At 46.0% G+C, this 22,423-nt stretch overlaps 2 protein-coding genes and 1 long non-coding RNA gene across 5 annotated transcripts in view; 1 reads left to right on the forward strand and 2 right to left on the reverse strand.

Moving 5' to 3' along the window:
• Positions 1-11,088, reverse strand: part of MTF1 (metal regulatory transcription factor 1) — a 46,605-nt gene extending 35,517 nt beyond the window's left edge. For all 3 annotated transcript variants that reach the window (XM_042245792.2, XM_012100061.4, XM_012100011.4), the window contains exons 1-2: positions 11,002-11,088; positions 8,545-9,003 (exon numbers count right to left, since the gene is read on the reverse strand). In XM_042245792.2, coding sequence (XP_042101726.1) covers positions 8,545-8,952 — 408 coding nt within the window. In that variant the 5' untranslated portion in view covers positions 8,953-9,003; positions 11,002-11,088. The remainder of the gene's footprint in view (positions 1-8,544; positions 9,004-11,001) is intronic.
• Positions 11,089-11,217: 129 nt separating this feature from the next.
• On the forward strand, positions 11,218-22,376 carry LOC132657827 (uncharacterized). The gene is made up of 2 exons (XR_009596537.1): positions 11,218-11,756; positions 17,537-22,376. It is a non-coding gene; the product is annotated as an uncharacterized LOC132657827 (long non-coding RNA).
• Positions 12,193-22,423, reverse strand: part of INPP5B (inositol polyphosphate-5-phosphatase B) — a 50,794-nt gene continuing 40,563 nt past the window's right edge. The window contains 8 exon segments of the mRNA XM_015091873.4: positions 12,193-13,038; positions 13,276-13,387; positions 14,449-14,576; positions 14,947-15,031; positions 16,381-16,494; positions 18,907-19,142; positions 21,066-21,228; positions 22,120-22,230. Coding sequence (XP_014947359.4) covers positions 12,896-13,038; positions 13,276-13,387; positions 14,449-14,576; positions 14,947-15,031; positions 16,381-16,494; positions 18,907-19,142; positions 21,066-21,228; positions 22,120-22,230 — 1,092 coding nt within the window. The 3' untranslated portion in view covers positions 12,193-12,895.

Consider the following 22,423-nt stretch of genomic DNA (forward strand, 5'->3'; position numbering starts at 1 on the left):
GACCTCACCCTGTCTGGAAGAAGGCAGGAGACGCAAGTGCCAATACTGTCTTTCAGAATCGTTTTTAAACAGCATCAAATATCAGAAGAAGGGAAAACAAACCACCACAAACTGGATCAGAGCAGGAAGTTGCAAAGAACCTCCTTACTCAGCAGAGGTATTGCAACATTTGGTACATTTAAATACAATTAAAGTTTATCACGCATGTACGCATTCAAAAAAAGTTCTGTTCCAGGGATTATATTGTCCCAGGAGATAGGAATACAGAAAAAATGGCTCCTGCTCTCTAGACGCTCAAAGTCGAGAAGAGATCCAAACAGACAAGAACAATAGGGTATGAGGAAATGTACAGATGCTAGAATATAGGGAAATACAGAGAGAAAGGCTAAGAAAAACTCAGGAGGCAGGAGGAGAAGGGGGCAACAGAGGATGAGGTGGCTGGATGGCATCACCAACTAGACGGACATGAATTTGAACAAGCTCCGGGAGTTGGTGATGGACAGAGAAGCCTGGCGTGCTGCAGTCCATGGGGTCGCCAAGAGTCAGACACGACTGAGCGACTGAACTGACTGAAGAAAGTCAAGCTTGGGGATGACTAAGAACAACTTCTCAAAGGAGGTGATGCCCAACCTGAATTTAAAGAACTTGAGGGACACATAATTAATTGGCCTGTTGAAATTAACCAGAGTAGGGGACTTCCCTGGTGGTGCAGTGGATAAGAATCTGCCTGCCAATGCAGGGGACACAGGTTCGATCGCTGCTGGTCTGGGAAGGTTCCACATTCGGCAGAGCAACTAAGCCCGAGCGTCTAGAGTCCGTGCTTCACAAGAGGAGCCGCTGCAGTGAGAAGCCTGGGCACCGCAACTAAAGAGGAGCCCCCACTCTCCGAAACTAGAGAAAAGCCCACGTACAGCAAAGACGACCCAGTGCAGCCAAAAATAAACAAATAATTTTTAAAATTAAAAAAAAATTTTTTTAAGAAATTAACTGGAGTACCTATAATATGAACACGTCACCAAAGATTCCATCAGAAAATACGTTTCTCCAAAAGAGCTTAAGTACTACATCACTTACACAGCTGCTGATTAGGGAGCTAGGGAGCTCAGATACAGCACAGGCTGGGATCACTGAGGATGGGGTCTAATGTTTCATAAAGGGCAGGAGGCATAAAAGTTTTCAGATGTTGATTTATAAAGTGTCCTGAGTAGTTCTAGAATAGAGAAATAATTAACAAAGGTGACTGCCCTTGTAAGTTAATAGAAGCAGAGAAGGAAAGGTGAAATGAGATAAGCAAAAATAAGAAAATTAAACACTGGAATTCTAGGAGACAACAGCTTCAAAAGAAATGCAGAAGTGGGACTTCCCTAGTGTCTAGCGGTTAAGATGCCACTTCAGGGGGCACAGGTTCAATCCCTCGTCAGGGAACTAAGCTCCCCATGTGGTGCACGGGAGGGGGGAAAAAATCAAGAAGAGAAAAAAAAGCTGAGTTTCTGCTGGAGGAAAAAGAAATGAGGCCAGCAGAATTAGATCCCACACACACTAACAGCGCCATTGTCAGTAAGGAAAGGGAGTCTCTGATTCTGAACACCGAGCATCTGAACATACTTATAAATCAATGCTCAGCCTGGCTCTGCCCCTTCCTTCCCATCCCTCTCCCCAGCACCAACTCTCTCCCCACACTGTCAGTGATCTCTCTCCCACTCCATCATATGCAACCAAAGAGCTCGGAGGAGAAATGGAAGAGCTCTGCACTGCCTACCACAGAGCTGAATTCACACACTGTCTCCACGCCTCAACACTGTTCCTTTAGGGAACCAGAGCCACCCTGCTGCTCTTCACGTCTCAGCCCTTCTCATAGCTAATGGGCTTCAGTGTACGATTCTTGCCTCAGATTATTACGAAAATACAAAACTATCAGAATCCTGAACACAGTGCCTGGTACATAGCAGGCACTCAAAAGATGCCAGCCACCTAACCCTCTTGCCACTGCCAGCAAAACAGGAGTCCTCATTCTTTAGCTGTAAGAGCCCTCAGCTTATGAAATAAGTAAGTCATGGGGATGTAGTGCACAGCATGGTAACCACAGTTAATAGATATGTATTGTCTATCTGAAAGTTGCTGACAGGGTAGATTTTAAAAGTTCTCATCACGAGAAAAAAAATGGTTAACTAGACTTATTATGGTGATCATTTTGTAATATATGCAAATACGGAATCATTATGTTGCATGTCAATTTTATCTCAATTGTAAAACGTTAAAAACAATATTTAAAAAGAGTCCCAGCTTTGCCTGGTACCCCAATTGCTCACCACGGAAGGAAGTTTTGGGGGCCTGCCCTCAGGAAGCCCAAGAAGTCCAAGGGAGGAGGGTGAGTGTCTGGAAGGTTACCTGTGGCAAGGGCTGTACCCAGAGCCCCTGCAGAGGGACTACGAACATGTTCTCCTTGTATAACATGGTTCTAAACGGTGGGTCACGTTCCACAACCGTATTAATAAGACAGTTCAGCAAGTCAAGGGTGACTGGGCTCCAGGGTACCTAAACACACAATCTATAACCCTGTTTCAGGAGAAAACACTTCCCAAAGAGTTCCAAACAAAGACAGTTCAACCTTTTCTTTAACAGGAGGATATGCCCTTCCATACCTCCTTCAAGACCATGTAGGGGACTTCCCTGGTGGTACAATGAACAAGATTCCACTCGCAGATGCAGGGGACACAGGTTCAGTCCCTGGTCCGGGGAGGTCCCACATGCCGCTGAGCAACCGAGCCCGTGTGCCAAAACCACTAAGGTCACACGCTACAGCCTGGGAACCGCAACGGCTCAAGCCTGCACGCCCTAGAGCCCACGCTCCACAAGAAGAGAAGGTCCCACAAGGACAAGCCGTGCACTGCAACAAAGAGGAGCCCTCTCAACTCCAAAACCAGAGAAAGCCTGAGCGCAGCAACAAAGAGGAGTGCTGCCAGAAGTAAATTAAAAAAAAAGAAACAAGAAAGAACCACGTGGGCCTTCAAGGAAGAGAGGACATTCACCAAACAGGCACCAGGCACGATCCTGAACGTTTTATGCATCCCCTGTTGTGCATATATAAATGAATAAATCTTATTTCACCTTCACAAAAAGTGACAGGATATTTTTATTTCAGTTTTAAAAAAGAAGAAATGGAGCAGCTTGCCCAAGGCCACTCAGTATATACCAGAACAAAGATGGAACCTAGGTCTAACTTATCCCTGTGCACATCACAGAGGAAACAATTTTAAGAATAAGCTAGATTTAAATAAGAGAAAAACATGAACACTCAGATTCTTTCTCCAATGTCCTACATCGAAATATTAGCAATACTCAACAGGTACAGCCTACATACAATGTAAATCTGAGAACTGTTATTCCTGCAGCATTATGCTGGAAAACCAGTTGGAATGTAAAGTCACCCTGGTCTCTCTTCCAAGCCAGTGGGCCTCAGTGATGGCTGAAAAGAAGTATGTGACACGCATGCTGGCATGCGGGAGATAGCGCTCAACTGGCTCATCTGCTGGCAAGGGAAAATGCTTCCAACCCTGGTTCCCTACCGAACCCTGCGCCTTCGGCCTCAGCGGTCTTCCTTCTGGACTCCCCAGAGTCCCTCAGGGCAGGGATTATTTCTTTGTCCTTCCTGATATCTGACAAACGCTGGTGATACTCAATAAGTAAAAGCTTGTGGAAAGAATGAACAGATCCTCAACACTAGCATTTCAAGCAGAAACTGTCTCTGTCCTAGTTCTGCAGGGCAATTCTGTGAGAGTTTACAAGGGAACCTGTAAAGGAAGATAATCACGGTGTGCAAAGACTGAAAGTGGGCGGATCCCCTCTGCAGAGTCAGCAACAACCTGGTTTGTCTGAGAGGATCCTCACACTGCCTTAGGGATTGATAATGAGCAATGAGATTGGAACTGGGTCCCCAAGGTAAAGGGCACGTTGCAAAAAGGCTTTGAAACACTAGAGTCAAATTTTCCCCCTTATTCTATATCTTAAAATTTGTCACACTAAAAAAAAAAAAAAATCCCTTGGAATGTCACTGACCAACATAGCAAGCAACCCAATTCATTAAGCATCCCTGTAGCTGTGCTTCTCGGCAGAAAAATATTTTCTCCCAATCAATGCTCTGGGACACTCGGGTGCATCATAAAGAGCATATTTAGTATGTGACTCCTGGGTTTCTTCACCCTTCTTGGCCGACCATGCAGCAGAGAAGTGCAAGGTCAGTTCGGGGGTGTGGGGAGACACATTCACTGATGTGGTTCAGAGGAAGTAACCCGATAGTCTTGAAATGGTCTTGGGAAGGGCACAGATGCAAAAAAGTTTAGGAAACCAGTGACTGCATGAACTGACGAAAGGAAACATAGCTGCTTAGAAACCTGGAGTAAAAAGGTATTAAAGGAGCAATTCTTAAGAATGCTGACCCTGAGAATGATAGGTTCTCATTCTGACAGGTCAGAGTGACAATGTCTTGATTTGAGAGCTTCTAAATCATTGACTTGATTAACTTAAGTCTTAGCAAACTCTGGGAGATAGGGAAGGACAGGGAAGCCTGGTGCACTGCCATCCATGGGGTCGCAAAGAGTTGGACACAACTTAGCAACTAAACAACAATACCAAGTCAACAGGCAGACAGCAGTCAAGTAGCAAGTACAAGAATAAGACAGGTGCACTTTGGATGGGAATGACCAGTGGCCCTGTGGGAAAAGGTAGGATCTGTAGCAAGGTTCTGGCTGGTTTATTTTTGCACAAAACAAGCACAAGTGAGAAAAAAATGAAGTAATAGGTAAGCCAACCACACACTACAGCAAACAATGGAACAATCTAAGGTAAACAGGAAAATCAAGCCAGAATCTGACTCAGAAAATAAGCTGCTTAGGAAGCCAAGACGACTAGCTATCAAATGATTTCATTTCTTAAGAATAACACCTGGGCATAGAGATACAGAAAAAGACCACAGTTTTTTGTCGGTTTTCTTTTTTTTAAAGGTGGAGGTGGGGAGAATGTAAAGAAATCATGAAGAGTGTTATCAGACAGTCATAAACACTGGCCTCTTCATACCAATTAAATGGATTTAAATGCCAAGAAATAAAATAACATCGCCGTTACAACAAAAGCTACAGTTATGATGGTGCTCCAGGAAGGCGAGTCTACTGAATGTCTGGTCATTTAGCACAATTTTCAAAGACTGAAAGCCACTGGGGCTTCTCCCTCAACCTCCAGACAACCCCACACCTAATGATTTCAATGAGTTTCTAGAACCTTCCATGTAGGTCTCATGGATAGAATGGGAAAACATGGTGGGAGGAAAAGAAAGCACAATGGGTTAAATCCATGGTGGACTGAACAAGGTACTTGTCTTATTCAACATGATTATCAAGGATCAAAAGACATGAATGGTAAACCAGGCTTGCAAGTAGGACGGAGTGACAGCTCATATCACTGGTTGCATAATCCTCCCTTCCCCACCATCTCCTCCTTTGCTGCCTAGATCAGCGTTTCCCAAAACGTGTTCCACAGAACACTGACCATGGAAATAAGACCTGAAAAAATGGTTTCCCAAGTTCAAAATATTTGGAGAATTCTGCATTTCCTTCCTTCTTGGGTATTATCAAAAGCTCTTGAGAAATCCCATATTAATAAACAAATCTCTGTCTTGATTTAACTTAAATGTTTCCCAAACATCTGCTCTTGAAAAACTCTCACATAGTAATCATTAACTGAGGATGGCCCAAAGTTTAAGCCCTAAGCCATGTTCAGATTTCCTCTGCTAAAAAAATGATCCAATCCTGTTACTTACTACTGCCTCATCACTTTTCTTCCTCCAACTACCCTATTTAAAAAAAAGAGAGAGAGAGAAACCTTGATGCTTCCTGCCTCCTGTTTCCTCACCACCCACTCATTTCTCCATCATCTGAAATCTGGCCTCAACCTCCAGTGAACGTCTTCCCAACAGGTGATCAACTGCACAAGCAGCTGAGCTAATGGCTCATCTTCAGCCCCTCGATCCCTCTTCAGGATCACAAAAGAATATTCATATTTCTTAAATCCCTCTTCCCTCAGCTTCCACAACATCGTGTTCCACCCATCTCTGGGACTATGTGATCTCTGGTTCCTCTTTCTCTTTCTAACCCTTAAATTCTCAGAACAAGTCTTATTTCCTCGCCCTTAGGTTATTTGCCCACAGTTTGAATGACTGCACTTTCAAGGATCCACAATTCTCATCCCAAACCCCTTCCTTGACTTCAGATCCGCATTTCCAAACAGCTTCTCAACTTGTTCACTTTATTTTTCTCCAAGGACTATACATTCAATATACTCCAACCAGTTCACCAGTTTCCCCACCAAATATTCTCCTCTTCCTCTCGATTCCTGTTAATGGAATCGCCATTCTTGGAGGGCAAGCGGGACAGGAGAGTCAGCTGCTTTCTCCCCAGCCTGCATAGAGCACTCTGAAGAGGCCTCAAAGTACCTATCACAGTGGACGTGAACTAAACTCACTACTGAGATCTGAAGCTCCGTGAGTCATCTGTGTGGCCTCTGTGCTGAGAGAGAAGACACTCAACACGCTTAGAAAAACAGATAAATCCTTTGAATCAAACTCAATTTACCACTCATTCTCCAAACTTTAATAATAAACCACATTCTCTTATACATCAACAAAAGCTCTGGATTCTTTCCACGTTAACCTTCATCAGACTCAAAGGAAACCCCAAACCTAACCTGAAACCATCTTCTAGCCAGGCAATCAAGCTGCCACGGCTACCAGAGCAACACTTCTGAAATGCTGCTCTAACCACATCACTCCTTGGCTCAGACGCCTTCAGTGTACTTCCAGAACGCAGCCCAGACCCGCTGCATGCTATCACTGCCTTCCACGTCTGGGTGTCTGCTATCTTTTCATCCTTCTCTTCTACAGCGCCCCGTGTTCTAGTCTAGGGGCAGTCCAGGAAACCCAACGCCTGTTTTCTCCTGTAAGGAAAATTTTACTGGAATACAGCTAATTGACATTTAGGGCCAGACAATTAATTATTTGTTGGTAGGGGGCTCTCCTGTGTACTAGAATGTTTAACAGGATCTTTGGACTCTACCCAATAGGTTCCAGTAACATTTCCCCAAGGTGACAACCAAAAATGTCCTCAGACATTGCTAAATGTCTCCTGGGGGACAAAACCATCCCCAGCTAAGAAACAACAGTCTAGAGATTTTCAAGTGTCAGCTAACAGTAAGATGTCATTGATAATAAAATATAGACCATATAGTAATTGTAGTACAGTGTCCAGATGAAGAGATAAGAGTTGCATGGTATTCGGTGCCAGCTGACTCACACTTCTGAGACTGTTCAATTACAAATTTTAAGGACTCTGGAAAATTGGAACTTATACAATCAAAAGTGACCAGGATGCTGAGAAACTAGGGGAAGGTGTCATAAGAGGGACACGAAAGTCAGCGGAGAAGGTGTAGAGAAACCCATGATCTTTAACTACCTTGATGGATGCCCTCTGTGGGAGACGGTTTAGCTCACTGCTCAGAAAGGAAGATCTAGAACCAGCGGCAGCAGCTGCAGGAAGGCAGATTCTTGGCTTCATGTAAGCCAAAGCTTTCTAACAATCAGAGCTGGCCAACAAACTCTGCATTAAGCTCAACGGTGGAACAGGGTGCTCTCATCACCCTGGAGGTATTCAAGCAGAGACCAGAGGAACTGCTGCAGAGAGACTTCTGCATGAGGTGGGAGGTACGACACGATGGTCTCACTAGGTCTCCCTTCCAGCTCTGAGATTCTAAGCCTAGCAAAGGAAAACCATATGCCACGAATCAAACTCTCCAGTTTCAAGACCTGAATTACAGTAAAAGAGAAAAACATTTTGCGAAATGATTTACCCAACAGCTGTTTAGCAACATCTGACGGTTAGTCCCTGGCATTGTGACTACAGGGATCTACGAGCTGACCTGCAGTTCGTTCCTGGAAAATGTATATCACTACCTTTAAACCGCATCTTTTACTCTGCTAATTATCACCACTTTGTATCACGCTTCACAGTTTTCAAAGCATTGTAATAATGAGTTACCTTATGCGCACTAGCTAAATATGAGCATGAAAACTTTTAGATAAACTGCCTCTTGCTCGAGTTTCTTACAAAAGAAAGCTAGCCTTTATTGTCTACTACATGTTCACTACTAAAGCATACTTCAGCAAACACTCATTTCTCCAGAACAAAGCATTTTTACACAACGAAGTTATTTCCGTATCAGAGACATGGATTTACCTCTGTGAAATGTCTATTTTATTTATGATCTAAGGAGGAAATCTGGAAAAGTAGCAATTTAGCTTTCCCACATTTCAACATAGCCATACACACTGAAAGTTTCAGAAAAGAGTCACAACAAAACATGAAGCATATACTGGTAAGGAAAGCCACTGGAGGTCCTAATTCCAGGGGCTCGGATACTCCCTGGCTGAAACTGCCATCTCGTGTGGTTTAAGAACCCTCCCCAAAGCCAAACCAGGCCCTCACCCACTGCTTTACTTACTTCTTTACGTTTTGTTTCTGGACATTCCGACTGTAGAGTGAGGGTTGCACCTTCAATATTTCTTGGCATGGGCGTGGAACCAGGGTTTATTGTTAAATGGATCTGATCTGGTGAGATAATGTGTTGCACGTAACCCTGGGACATTGCTTCATGATCTATTAGATGAAAGCCCTCTTCACCCCCTACTAGAAAAGGCAAGTGTTCTCCGCACTGTCCATCGTCATCTTCATCCTCCAAAGTGCCAGGGTCCTGCTCGATAAGAACAGTCGTCCTATCGTAAACAGTTCCAGATGAGGAAGGCACCAGTCCGTTCTTATCCACAAACCTGAGCATCTTGTCATCGGGGGTCAGCTCATCTTCCTCTACCTCAAAGTAGCTGATGCTGTCGTCTGGACTGTGGTCCCCCATGGTTCAGTTGTGCTCAGCCCAATTGTGAGAAATGGAAAGGCAGTGACCTGTCTACAAGAGAACAAAGCCAGAGTCAAAGTCATAAACCACAGGACCCAGAGACCTCACCTATACAGCAGTCACAAGACTTTTTCCTCTCCATATAAGAGCAGGCCAGAGTAATGAAAAACATCTTGTTTGGGAATTTCAAGTTGAAAACTATTTTGAAGGAAAAACAACGCCTTTTTTAAAAAAATGGAAGTAATGGGAATTCCCAGTGGTTAGGACTGCAGAGCGCCCAGGTTCAATCTGTGGTCTGAGAACTAAGATCCTAAAAGCCACTTAGTGTGGCCAAAGAAATTTTTTTAATAAATATATAAAATAAAAATTTTTAATGGAAGTAATAAGTAGCAGCTCATAAGACCTTCCAAATGTCCCTTACTGCCAAACACTGTGAAGGTGAGTCAAAATACTTTAGGGGAAACAGGGACAAACTGTTTCAGGGCTGGATTGTTATAAATCTTAAAGAAAGGAAACTCCAAATGAAACAGTGAGGCAGTAAGTTTATGGTGGAAGAAGCAGGGTTTTGAAGGTAGGGTCACCTAGCCACAAATCCTGGCTTTCCTACTTACTGCCTGGGTAACTTTCTGTGCCTTACTTTTCACTTATGTAGGGTGGGACTGGTAATTCCTGTTCTCACAAAACTGTTATGCGGAGTAAAAGACATAATATATGTTAAAACGCAATGTCTGACCACAGCAGAGGAATCAAGGGTGAATCTGTTCTCTCCATCCCAAAATAGATGTTTCAGTTTCTGGCTAGTGGCTGCTAAGTCACTTCAGTCGTGTCTGACTCTGCAACCCCATAGACGGCAGCCCATCAGGCTCCCCCGTCCCTGGGATTCTCCAGGCAAGAACACTGGAGTAGGTTGCCATTTCCTTCTCCAATGTACAAAAGTGAAAAGTGAAAGTGAAGTCGCTCAGTCCTGTCAGACCCTCAGCGACCCCATGGACTGCAGCCTACCAGGCTTCTCCATCCATGGGATTTTCCAGAGAAGAGTACTGGAGTGGGGTGCCATTGCCTTCTCCGTTCTGGGTAGTGGAGCTGACCCCTAATCAGGTATATCTAATGAAGATCACTTTATCTATTAATCTCCTAAAACAATCTGGTGTTCACTAGAAGTTTTATAGGGTGCTCTCTGAAATGAGGGAATGATGAGTCTTATTTTAGTCCCTAGGCATGAGGAGTTCAGGAGATGTCAGTTAATGAGAGACTTGCAGATATACCCTCTTGGAAGGATATATATACTCTCTTGGGGAAAATATCAAACTTGAAGTTTTCCTGTTCTGGAATAGTGATTCTTCTTTTACCTGCAAACACACCGGTTCCACAAACGCGGGTTTGGCAGACAGACTAGAGAATTTACAAATAATTAGTACATCACTTTTAATTTTCAGTCTGGCTTTGCACTTTATCTTTCTCTTCTGCTTCGGATCAGAAAGTGAACCTTTACTCGGTAGGGCGGCTAGACACAGTGGTAGTTACCAGAGACAGGCCAGGGGATCTGATCCGGGAGGAACCGGCCCGACCCCTTGCTCTGGCTTACGCAACCCGGTGGATGCACATTTCGCTGCATCTGAGAGGAGAGATAAGAGCACCGGGGGCCCCACTGGGCTGCCCCAGCACCACAGGCGGCAACGCGGAGACCAACTGTCCGGAACAAACCAGACCAGGAGCTCTGAGGGTGGCAAACAAGAAGTACAAACGGAGCACCCTAAAGAGGAGACTGGGAAAAGGAACCTGTCTGGGATAGTCCCCCGTCAAGGGCTACACGAAAAAACCCGAAGTCAGGCTGGGGGGCTCCAGGCCAGGAGAAGAGGGGCAGGGTCCGGATCTCCATGGAAACAGGGGAGGGGGGCTGGATACTCATCCCCATGGAAACGGAGGAGGGGTGGGGTCCCTATGGTAACCGGTCTGGGGTTCCTACTGGAAAATGCTTCAGGAGGAAGCCTAAGTCCCGTGCCTCCCGGGAAGTCCCCAGCCCAGGCCGCGTCTAGTTTCGCCTTTTACCTCCGCGGCTCCCGGCAACGGCGGCGGCGGCAGCAGCTTCTCCCCTCCCCAGCGGCACCATGATTGCCCCCACCTTCCCCGAACGTCACTTCCGCTTCCGCTTTCCGGAGGAAAGAGAAGATACGGGCTCCGCCTCCCATTGAAGCTTCTGGTTGGATTAGTCAGTGCGGGGTCTGAGCTCGAGCCTCCAATTAGCGAGCGCGAAAGGGGCGAGGCGGGGCGGGCACCGCGGAGACTTCGCTGGGCGGCGAATTCCGCCCGCGCGGTGAAGAACCTGCCTCGTATTCTGCTTGCGGGGTTCAGAGTTCCGCTCTAGAGGCACCAGAGGCGAGGAAGATGGGTCAGACCCGCTAATCACTAACCCAGAGTCGCCTCAGCGGGGCTTGCGCTGCCGTCCCCTTGGCAGCCGCAAGCACGACGGGAAGGACCACAGTTAGCCGCTGAATTCCGGCCAGGACCGCAAGGGGGAAACCTGGAAAGCTGTGGCATTCCCGCGTTTCTCCTGTAGCTCCAGCTTCCCCTCCTCACCCAACAAAGTTAGTAGGCCAGGAGGGCTCCAGAAAGGAATCCTGGACCCAAACGGCAGAGATGGAGAGTATTCCAAGCCTGGCTAGAGGGCGCCGCCACCTCTTTCCCCTCTCACAGGCTCTTTTAAGACGCCCAACTCCCTCGTCACTCGCCTGCCCAGGCCGTGTCTCCCAAGTTTTTCCCCTCCAGAAGACTGCCGGCTTCCTCCGGACACGCACCCGGGCCAGGTAACGCCACCTACTGGCCATTCCCTTTCTTTAACCGTTCATATTGTCATACAGCCTGCCTGTATCTAAATCACTACACTGCCAAGGAGTGGTGGTGTTCCAAGAAACTATTTTGAACGTGCTTTCATTCTGCTCCAGACTTATAAATGCCTGTTAGATCTAGCTGTCAGAACTCCTTATCAGCCACAACCGTCTTCCCTGTAAGCTACTTCTCTTAGAATATTCAGAGTGGGACAACTCTCAGAAATTAGATCGGGGGTCAAGGGGTTGGGCCAGGCCTGTACTAGCTCTTCCTTGAAAAATGTAAATAGTGGTTGTTATCACCAGACTACCAGGCAAATATCTGTCTGGCCCCTGACCAGCTGTCCCCAGTGCTTACGCCACAAATGTCCAGCTGCTGAGACCTGCCATCTCTAAAAAGATAAAAGCAAGCAACCACTGTTAAAAATACATTTATCATTAAAATATATTACACAAGAGGGAATGCATTATATACAGTTGGGAGGATTCGTTGGCCTGGTAAACTCCACTTGTTTCACCAGAACACCCAGTTTCTTCAGCATTTTTATTTTCAAGCCACTGTATTGCCCTTGGAGGCTAAGTGGCCAGTTCCAGAGTTGTTGAGCCATATTTATGAGTGGGAAGCGGGGCAGGGTTTGCATATGTGTACACACATGTCCTTGGACAGAGCGCTGAAAGCACCTGGAGAAGCTGTGTGGCCTGTTTATCCAGCAGCTTCCATTTACATTCTTTGTATTTGCATCCTCATTCATCCTTCAGGACTCCAAAGTCTGTTCAAATATCTGATTGTGGGGAGCTCGGCTCAAGCTACAGGGAAGGCACTGTATGTCTTGGAAGCAGGTTGAGCACAAGGAGTATGGCTGTTTAAACGTTTAAAAAAAAAAAATCTGTTAAAAAACTAAAGTTGAACGCTGCATGTCAGTTTTACTGTGGTGGACTTCCCCTCAATGTCTTCACAATGTCTTCACTCTTCGCAGCAGCACTGAGTGTGATGGTCATGGTGGAGAGGGCAGTCTGGGCTCAAGAAACAGGCAGCTGCCACTCAGGCTTCCCTGTGGGCTCATATCCTCTTAGGGCAGCTCTGGAGCTGAAACAGGTGGGGCGGGTAACTGGCTGTCTCAGGCAGAATAGGAGAGGAGAGAAAGAGGCTCGGGGTGAGTGAGGAACTGGTGAACAAATTCTTGAGCCTTCTTCTTTTCTGCCATTTCAAGCTTTTGGTGACCAGCTGGGTTTCGAAGCAGCAGGCTACCAAATATGCTGGCTGCATGAAAAACAGAAAACACAGAATTCAGCAGAAGTACTACTTATTCTCGTGTTCTAAAGAGTGGGGAGGGGTGCCCCCATGGCAATAGTTTCTGCTTTAAAATAACTATCTGAGGGTAAACTTTGCCCAGAGCTTGAGGTTTTAGTTCCACTGCAGTGGACTTGGGACCTTCCTCAACCACACTTCTCGTAATGAATCAGTTTGCAGAGTGCTTTCCACACATCCTTGGCTTACCTAGAATATTATCATCCAAATGGTTTTTTGCTGAATTTTTCAGCAATTCTTGCAAAAACGCCATCAAATAGGTGAAGACATTTCTGTGGCACGCAGGAAGGGTAGTAATGACCTGAGAGAGGGAGAATTGATATTTGTCTTTTTGTTCATTCAATCATTTCTCCAGTGCCTGTTATATTCCAGGAATTGAGTATACACGATCCAGGTACATGAGAAAGACTGTGTGTAGAAAACCCTGATCATTCGTCACGGGTGCCAAAAGAGAAGCATAGATCAAGGGCTACGTGAATTTAGAGGTCAAATTTCTGACTGCATGTTCTCAAAAGTCAAAAACATCTCAGCTGGGCCTTGAATATAAGTGAAGATGCAGAGGTAAAGGACTAGAGCATTTAGGGCAAAAGAAAGTGCAGAAAAAGGCAATGTAAGGAAAACAGTGAGACAAGAAGAGAAAGCCCATTGTGAGAAGTCAGTTTGGGTAAGAGCACTACTGTTTGAAGCCTACCGTTCCCTAAGCCTAGAAGGGTTGATCAGGCTAGAATTCAAAAAGTACTCTGGCTGTCTGCATTTCAGAATTGGTAGTGAAGCTTGCACAAAATATATTTCAAAAGAGATTCTGATTCAGAGGAGGTGGGGTAAGGCTCGGGAACCTGTATCGTTAGCATATTTTCTAGATTATTCTGCTCTGGCAGGTTACTTATGTGTATGACTAGGTGAGATCATAAAAAGTCCCAAATACCGGTTTAAGAAGATCCTTATTTGGTAATGGAGAGCCTTTCTGACTAACGGGGACCTGATGAGAACTTTTGAACACCAAATCGAATGGCAGTTCGCAAAACCAGTTGGCAGAAGCAGAGCATGAATGCAGGGTCCTGACCCAAGGAAAGTGGAACTAGAATGGAAGAAAGAAGGGTGACAGAGTAAGGGGATCGTGCATGTGGGAGCTGAGAGGAGGAGGAAGGAGAAGCGGCTCTGTTCTGGGCCGAGTCAGTGGGATTATGGTAGTGCCATTAAGAGGAAGAGGGACACGAGAGGAAGAATGGGTTTGGGACGGAAAGACCTGGAGTTGAGTTTCTAAGACGCTGCATTTGGGGGATGGCAGCCACTTTGTTCTGTAGGCCCCATGAGAGCCAGGGTTACAACGTGAACACGGCAATGCTCCACGCTTGCGCTCACCTGTTTACTTGCTGTGAGGTTGCCGGAACACTCCAAGCAGTTGCGGTAGGCGCTGAAACAGATGACAGGCTCTGGCAGGCTCTCCAAGAAGAGCAGCAGGGCTTCGGCCACAGAATGATTGCTGGCAGCTTTGGGCCCACCGTTAAGGAACAGATGACGCTGCTGCCCATGGTCACTGTTAGGAAAAGGCCCGGGGGCCAGCACACGCCAGAGCCGGCGTGCCCAGCCAGGCGCTCCGCTCAGCGCTCAGACGCCGGGCTGACATCGTGGAGGGGCCAAGCTGTTAGCTTGGCTGCGCTCTCCTAAATTCTGGTGTATTGGTTGCTTAAGGTTGTAAAGTCTTCTCTATGCAAACTTTAAATAAGTAAAACATGACAGCTGAGTTCACAATGTCTGATTTTGAGCCTTAAAATATCACCCCTTCCTTTTGCTCACTTCTCTTACTCCTATGCATACACACATATATACACATGGGCACACGAACATCTGAAAGGATACAGAGGTTATCAATCGTCCCAGTATCTAAACAGTCCCTGATATGATCAAATTCTGACCTCAGGCCTGGCTGCTGAAACAGATCTTCCTGAAAAAAGGAAGAGAGTCACAAAATAATTCTATTCTCAGAAAGGCAGCAATGATTACCTGGCCTAGAAACATAATCACCAGCAGGGTACAGAAAGGGAGAGTGTGCTGAGGCTTTCGAATCACCCCAGTAGACAATGTGAAGTAGGCTGATGTGGCTGATTCGTCTCAGGCCTTCCCAGTCATGCTCCCACAACAGGTCTTGAGCACAATAATATATCTGTTATGAGAATTCCCTGGAGTCCAGTGATTAGGATGCTGTGATTCCATTGCAGGGGGTGCAAATTTGATCCCTGGAGATCTGAGACCAAAGGGAAAACTTTAAAGTAGCTATGGTCCCTGCAGTGTTAAGAGGGATTAACCAGAAAAAAAAAAGAAGATATATCATTTATAAGATGGAGAAAGTTAAAAGGTATCTCAGTGCTTTGAGAAAATGAATGAGATTATGGCAATAAAGGTATTTCCATGAGTCCTAGGATCCCGTATATTCATTTGTTTTACAAAATGACTCAATGCCCAATAACTGAACAATAACAATATTATATGTATTGCTCAAAAGTTACACCTGAAAGGAGCTCTATAGAGAAGGTAGACTAGCACAGTCCTTAAGAAGGTGACTTCTAGAGATTCCCTGGGTTCAAATCCCGATCCTGCCCATCTGTCAGCTCTGAGACCCTGGCCAAATTATTTCACATTTCTGAGCATCTGTTTCCTCCTTTGAGAACTACTATGAGAACTAAATGAGGTTGTGCTGCAAAACACTTAGAGTTTGGGACACTGTAATGCTCAATAAATCTGAGGGGAAAAGCAGAGAGCATTATGCTAAGATCAGAGTTTCTATGGGTCTCCCTGGGCCCCAGACAAACCAGTCAGTGAAACTAACCAATCTGATGGCAGGAAGCTTGCCCAACCCACTTTGGAAATCAGGCTTCCTGACTCACGGCCTGAGGGTTCCACGGGTCCCCCTGCCCATCTGGCTTGTCAACAAGTGAGCCCCTCCCATTCCTAGAAGCTGGCAAAAGTTCCTGCAAAGGAGAGCTGGCTGACATGCTGAGAAGGTTTCAGATGCCTTTCTACCTGGGGGACCCCAGAGGCCCGGGGAGGGAGTATGCTCTGCCGGGAAGGCCCTCCCAGGCTGCTTCCCCTAGGAAGAATCGGGTGCTGTGTGTCATAGCGGGGCCCCATGGGAGTGTGGCACGTGAACCTGTCAACCTTCACTCCACGGTGGAAGAGCAGCATTCCACAGGTTCTTCAGGGGAAAAGTGTTTTCTGCCCAAAGTTCTCAGGGCTGATGCTCTTTCTCAAGGCAGCATGGCCTCGGTCAGATGTGACTACCTCAGCACCACCTACCTGCTGGATGGCATTTCGGTACAGGTAATCAACCAATATCCAGAGCTCCTTGGGGATGTCCATGGGTTTCTCCAATTGGCTCCCATTATCTTCAGTCTGGAGTCGCATCAGAGTCTGAAAAGAAATAAAAAGCATGATCAGAAGGTCCATCAATGGAGCTTCCACCAGGCTGGCTTCAGGAGAACGCAGGATATAGGGACAGCAAACCCATGGAAGAAGAGAAGTGTTTTGATGTCCCTAAGCAAACGCTCATCAGGCAAAAATGAAATCAGGTGGCATGACCAAGGTATGAAAAGTGACTCCTGAGAATTGGGAGTGGCTTATGGCAAGTAGTTTCAGTGAATCAGGTGAAATATGTGCCATCTTAGAAGCAAACATCCTGCCTGTAGTACTTTCACTGTCAGAACCAGAGAAATGGTGTGGTCTGGTGAAAAAAGAGCACAGACTTGGGAATCCCAAAACCCAAAGGCAAGGTTGAGGTCCAGGGTTAACTCACTACACAGATCCATGACAAAAATCACTCCCCTTCTTAGGCCTCTGTTTTCAGGAGTCCCTAAATTAAAAATGAAATGGAGGAAAAAGAAAAGCAGATCTATTGCCAAAAATCTGTTCCAGACTGGCTCCCCTGTATTAGAATTATCTCCACAGGAGCTGTTTACTTATTAATTTTATTGGACTATAGTTGATTAAGATGAGCGCCAGAGAATGGATGGTTTTGAACTGTGATGTTGGAGAACACTCTTGAAAGTCCCTTGGACAGCAAGGAGATCCAACCAATCCATCCTAAAGGAAATCAACCCTGAATATTCACTGGAAGGACTGATGCTAAAGCTGAAGTTCCAATACTCTGGCCACCTGATGCAAAGAACTGACTCATTAGAAAAGACCCTGATGCTGGGAAAGATTGAAGGCAGAAGAAGGGTATGACAGAGGACAAGATGGTTGAATTGCATCACCAACTTGACAGGCATGAGTTTGACCAAGCTCCGGGAGTTGGTGATGGACAGGGAAGCCTGGCATGCTGCAGTCTATGGGATTGCAAAGAGTCAGACACGACTGAGTGACTGAACCGAAATGCTAGTTGATTTACAATTTTGTGTTTGTTTCAGGTATACAGCAAAATGATTCAGTTATACATATATTTATTCTTTTTCAGGTTCTTTTCTCGTACCGGTTATCACAGAATATTGAGCAGACTTCCCTGTGCTATACAGTAGGTCCTTGTTGGTTATCCATCTTATATATAGAAGTATGTATATGTTAATCCCAAGCTCTTGATTTCTCTCTCCCCACATTTCCCCTTTGGTAACCATAAGTTTGTGTTTAATATCTGTAAGTCTGCATATGAATCTTTTTAGATCTCAGAAAATTATTTTAGGATAATACACCAAGTGATGATTAAAACAGGAAATTCCCTGGTGGTCCAGTGGCTGGGACTCCAAGCTCTCTCTGTCTAGGGTCCAGGTTCAGTCCCTGGTTGGGGAACTAGGGTCCCACAGGCTACACAGCACAGCCAACAAAAAAAGCAAAACAACAACAAAAAAAGTGATGAATAAAACAGGAAAATAAATAACTATCATGGGGCAGGGACATGCATTATCTGGGTATCTGTGTCTGAATTTCTTTACTATTATTATGAAGGATCAAAAAACACAGCAAAACATTTCAGTTTTTCCATCAGGAGGTAGAGTCTTGCCCCGTCCCTAGAATCTGGACTGACCTCACAACTTGTTCTGATCAATAAAATGTGGCAGACGTGGTACCATGTGAGTTTAGAGCCTCGGCCACTAGGGGCCTTACAGTTTCTGTGCTCAAACTCTTGCCACTACCTAGGGAAGCTCAGGCCAACCTACTGAATGCCAAGAGCCCATAGCGAGGGAGAGGCCAAGCGAGCAGCCAACATCAAGGAAGTAAGGGAGGGGCCTCCCCGGTGGCTCAGTGGTAAAGAGTCCACCTGCCGATGCAGGAGACACAGCTTCCAGCCCTGGTCCGTGAGGATCCACATGCCAGGGAGCAGCGGAGCCCACGTGCCACAACTCATGAGCCTGCAAATGGCAATCGTTGAGCCTACATGCCGCAGCTGCTGGCGCCCGCATGCCCTAGAGCCCAAGCACCACAGCTAGAGAGTAGGCCCCGCTCACAACCAGAGGAAAGCCCGTGCAGCGACCAAGACCCAGAACAGCCAAAAATAAAATGAACAAAAATTATTTTAAAAAGAAAGAGAGAGAGGCCTCCTTGAACCCACAGGCCAGCACAGCTGCCATTGACCACAAACATGAGCCTGGGTGAGACCAGCAAAAGAGCCACAATGGAAACTCACATGAGAAGCAACAACTTGCTGTTGTTTCAAACCACAAAAAAATGTCAGGGTGTCTGATAAACAGCAGTACATATCTGACAGCACAGGCAAACACTATGGAGGCTAGAGAATCCTCAGGTCCCTGGGAAGGTAGGCATGAGAACCTCTCACTTGACTGGCTTGGCTGCTACATCCTTCTAGATGTTTTCTTGTGGCAAGTAACTCACCAGCTCTCTAATGGTTTCTAGTGGCAAGTCCAAAATTGGCTCCTTCATGTAGCACAACGTGTGAATGGGCGATCCGAAGCAGCTTGGCATGTAGTTCCCAGACACAGACAAGAAGTAATCCTTTCCTCTGTCCAAGTGCAAAACCAGAATGTCCTCGATTTTGTCTTCACCCGAGTTGAGCTTTGTAGCTGTGGTCTTATTTACAAATAGCTCTAATTCAATCTCAACGGAAGAATCTGAAAAAAAGAGTAAAAAGAAATGCTGGTTGGTGGGAAGCCAAGAGGAAATGGGGAGAGAAGACGGGCTGGCAGAGGGTCGGGCATACAGAGTTAGGGGAAGGAAATAAGAGGTATCAGCCAACCAGCAAGAATTTACATGCTCAGCACTCAAGAGACTCCTCCGGAGGAGGGCTTGGCGACCACTCCGGTATCTTGCCTGGAGAAACTCATGGACAGAAAAGCCTGGCAGGCTATACAGTCCATAGCATCACGAAGAGTTGGGCCCGACTGAAGAGACTCAGCATGCACACACACACATACTTGAGAGACACGTGAACAAGGAGTTTACGGTCCAAAGGGGAACTGAACGCAGTAAACAAAAACATGAATAGGTAACTGCTATTAAATTCACGTTCTAGGTAGCACTGCTCAAGCTAGGTTCCACTTCCCTGGTGGCTCAGACGATTAAGCGTCTGCCTACAATGTGAGAGACCGGGGTTCGATCCCTGGGTCGGGAGGATCCTCTGGAGAAGGAAATGGCAACCCACTCCTGTATTCTTGCCTGGAAAATCCCATGGACGGAGGAGCCTCGTAGGCTACAGTCCATAGAGTCGCAAAGAGTTGGACACTACTGAGCAACTTCACTTCTCTTCACGCTCAAGTTACAAACAATAAGAAGGTGTGGATCCAGTAGAAAATATAACATGTTATTAGACTGTGAACTGTCTGCTTGCTTTTGTTCAGTCACTAAATCGTGTCTGACTCTTGGTGACCCCGTGGATTGTAGCACGCCAGGCTCCTCTGTCCTCCATTATCTCCCAGAGTTTGCTCAAATTCATGTCCATTGAGTTGGTGATGCTATCTAACCATCTCATCCTCTGCTATCCCCTTCTATTCCTTCAATCTTTCCCATCATCAGGTCTCCAAGGAATCAGCTCTTCACATCAGGTGGCCAAAGTACTGGAGCTTCAGCTTCAGCATCAGTCCTTCCAATGAATATTTAAGAGTTGCTTTCTTTTAGGATTGACTGTTTTGATCTCCTTATTGTCCAAAAGACTCTCAAGAGTCTTCTCCAGCATCACAATTTGAAAGCATCAATTCTTCAGCACTCAGCCTTCTTTACGGTCCAGCTCTCACATCTGTATATGACATGTGAACTGACCACAAAACAGGCTAACCCCTTTGTCTCACAGCATAACACAGTGCCAAGGAGAAGATGGGAGAGAGATACGGGTGGTCGGGCTGGACATAATTTCTGGATGACCACCCTATTATCTTCGCTACAAGAGCAGACAATTAGGAGTTGACTGTAGTGAGACAGAAAGTGAAAGGGTTCTTGTTACAGCCACACCTGCTTCACAGAACTGTTGTTTTCTCTGTGTGAAATTATAGAACATCCACATGACTGAGAATACTTTTGACATCGAACTCGCACCCTTTACTATTTTACATCTTATCTACGGATGGATCTCCATCTTGAGAGTCCCTTGGACAGCAAGGAGATCCAACCAGTCCATCAGGAAATCAGTCCTGAATATTCATTGGAAAGACTGATGCTGAAGCTGAAACTCCAATACTCTGGCCACCTGATGTGAAGAACTGACTCACTGGAAAAGACCCTGATGCTGGGAAAGATTGAAGGCAGGAGGAGAAGGGAACGAAAGAGGATGAGATGGTTAGATGGCATCTCAATGGACGTGAGTCTGAATAAACTCCAGGAGTTGGTGATGGACAGGTAGGCCTGACACACTGCACTCCATGGGATCACAAAGAGTCGGACATGACTGAGTAACTGAACTGAACATCCACAGGGCTTTGAAAAAGTTTCAAGCAAACAACAAAACATTCGGAAATAAAAAGTTTATTCTAGGAGAATGGGCAAAAGACAGGGTAGGGTGTTCCCCAAACCAGCCACCAGGAAGCCAGGGACAGAGGCCTTACCTGGCAGGAGGAACCCTCTGCTGGGGCTGGCGCGAAGCCACTGCTTACAGTAGGACTCTTCGTTAGGCTTGCTGATGAACTCAAACTGACACGGCACCTGCCCATTCCGAATGGTGAAGGACTCTACCTGCAGATGCATGTACTTCACATTCTGAAAGCAGAACTGGGGACAAGCCCGGGGCCAGTCAGGCCAGTGCCCTCTCCGCGGCAACCTGCCCGACCTCCCCAACTGGGCCAACCTTGCCCTTCCTGGGAAGGAAATGAAGGCCCATCTCTTTCGAATCATGCTTTTGTTTTCTAAGTATTTACCTGGGAGACCACAGCTGCTACTACTAAAGACCAGTTGTTAGTGTTTAACTCAGAAATCCTAAACTCGAAAAACACAAAAAAATTCCCTAACAGAATCCAAGTTTAAATCTCCTATACCCAAAGACCATACCCAAAATATCCTTCACACATTCCACTCCCAAATGTGAAAATGAAGCTCCTCCTTCCCTGCAGCTGGACATTTAGGACACTGAAAATACCCTCACCGTAAATCCTCATTTAATTGACTTTTTACTGTCAGTTCTGAATGATCTATGCTGTGGCACTTCTCTGAAAAATCTTTAGCCCTAAATTGACTTCTCCCAATGCCTATTACTTCTCAACTCATAGGTACCCCACGTTTTGGACTCAATCTCAAAGCAAAGCATCAGTAGGAAGACAAACCCAGGGCAAGAATGCACACAGCTATACTAAGATCAAGTGAAACACATTTTGGATCCTCTGTGACTTATTTAACTCATGGAGGGCCCATGTATGGGTAAAATATAGGAGCCACAAAAGGTTACAGGCTTTTGGTTTAAAAGATCAAGAGGTGAACCAAATCTAAACCAACACCCCCTCTCCTGTCAGCTGGCATCATCAGCCTCACTTTGTCTAGAAGCAGCCGATCAAGGAAGACTACAGAGTCCAGGAGCCTGACAGGTGCCCCTTGGAGTTCTGAGACCTAGCAGATGAGATTTATGTTCTACAAAGAGAAGAGCCAGATGCGTTATCACATCCTTTCTACCTCTCGCTTGGAGAGGGACACGGAAGGGATATTGGCGTTTTCCATCTTATCCAGGGAGCGAACAATCTCCTCCAGAGTTTTCCGATACAGCTCTTCATTGATGACCCTCACCTGGAAGGGAAACAACAGAGACTCAGTGCCTTGGCTTCCACCCACTTTTTCTTTTTCAGGGTCCCCAATCTCCAGAATCTAATGCCTAACAGTCTGAGGTGGAGCTGATGTAATAATAATAGAAATAAAGTACACAGTGAATGTAACGTGTTTGAATCATCCCCAAACCATTCCCACTCTTCCCTATCCATGG

This window comes from Ovis aries, chromosome 1, assembly GCF_016772045.2.
Source record: "Ovis aries strain OAR_USU_Benz2616 breed Rambouillet chromosome 1, ARS-UI_Ramb_v3.0, whole genome shotgun sequence".
NCBI classification, from domain to species: domain Eukaryota; kingdom Metazoa; phylum Chordata; class Mammalia; order Artiodactyla; family Bovidae; genus Ovis; species Ovis aries.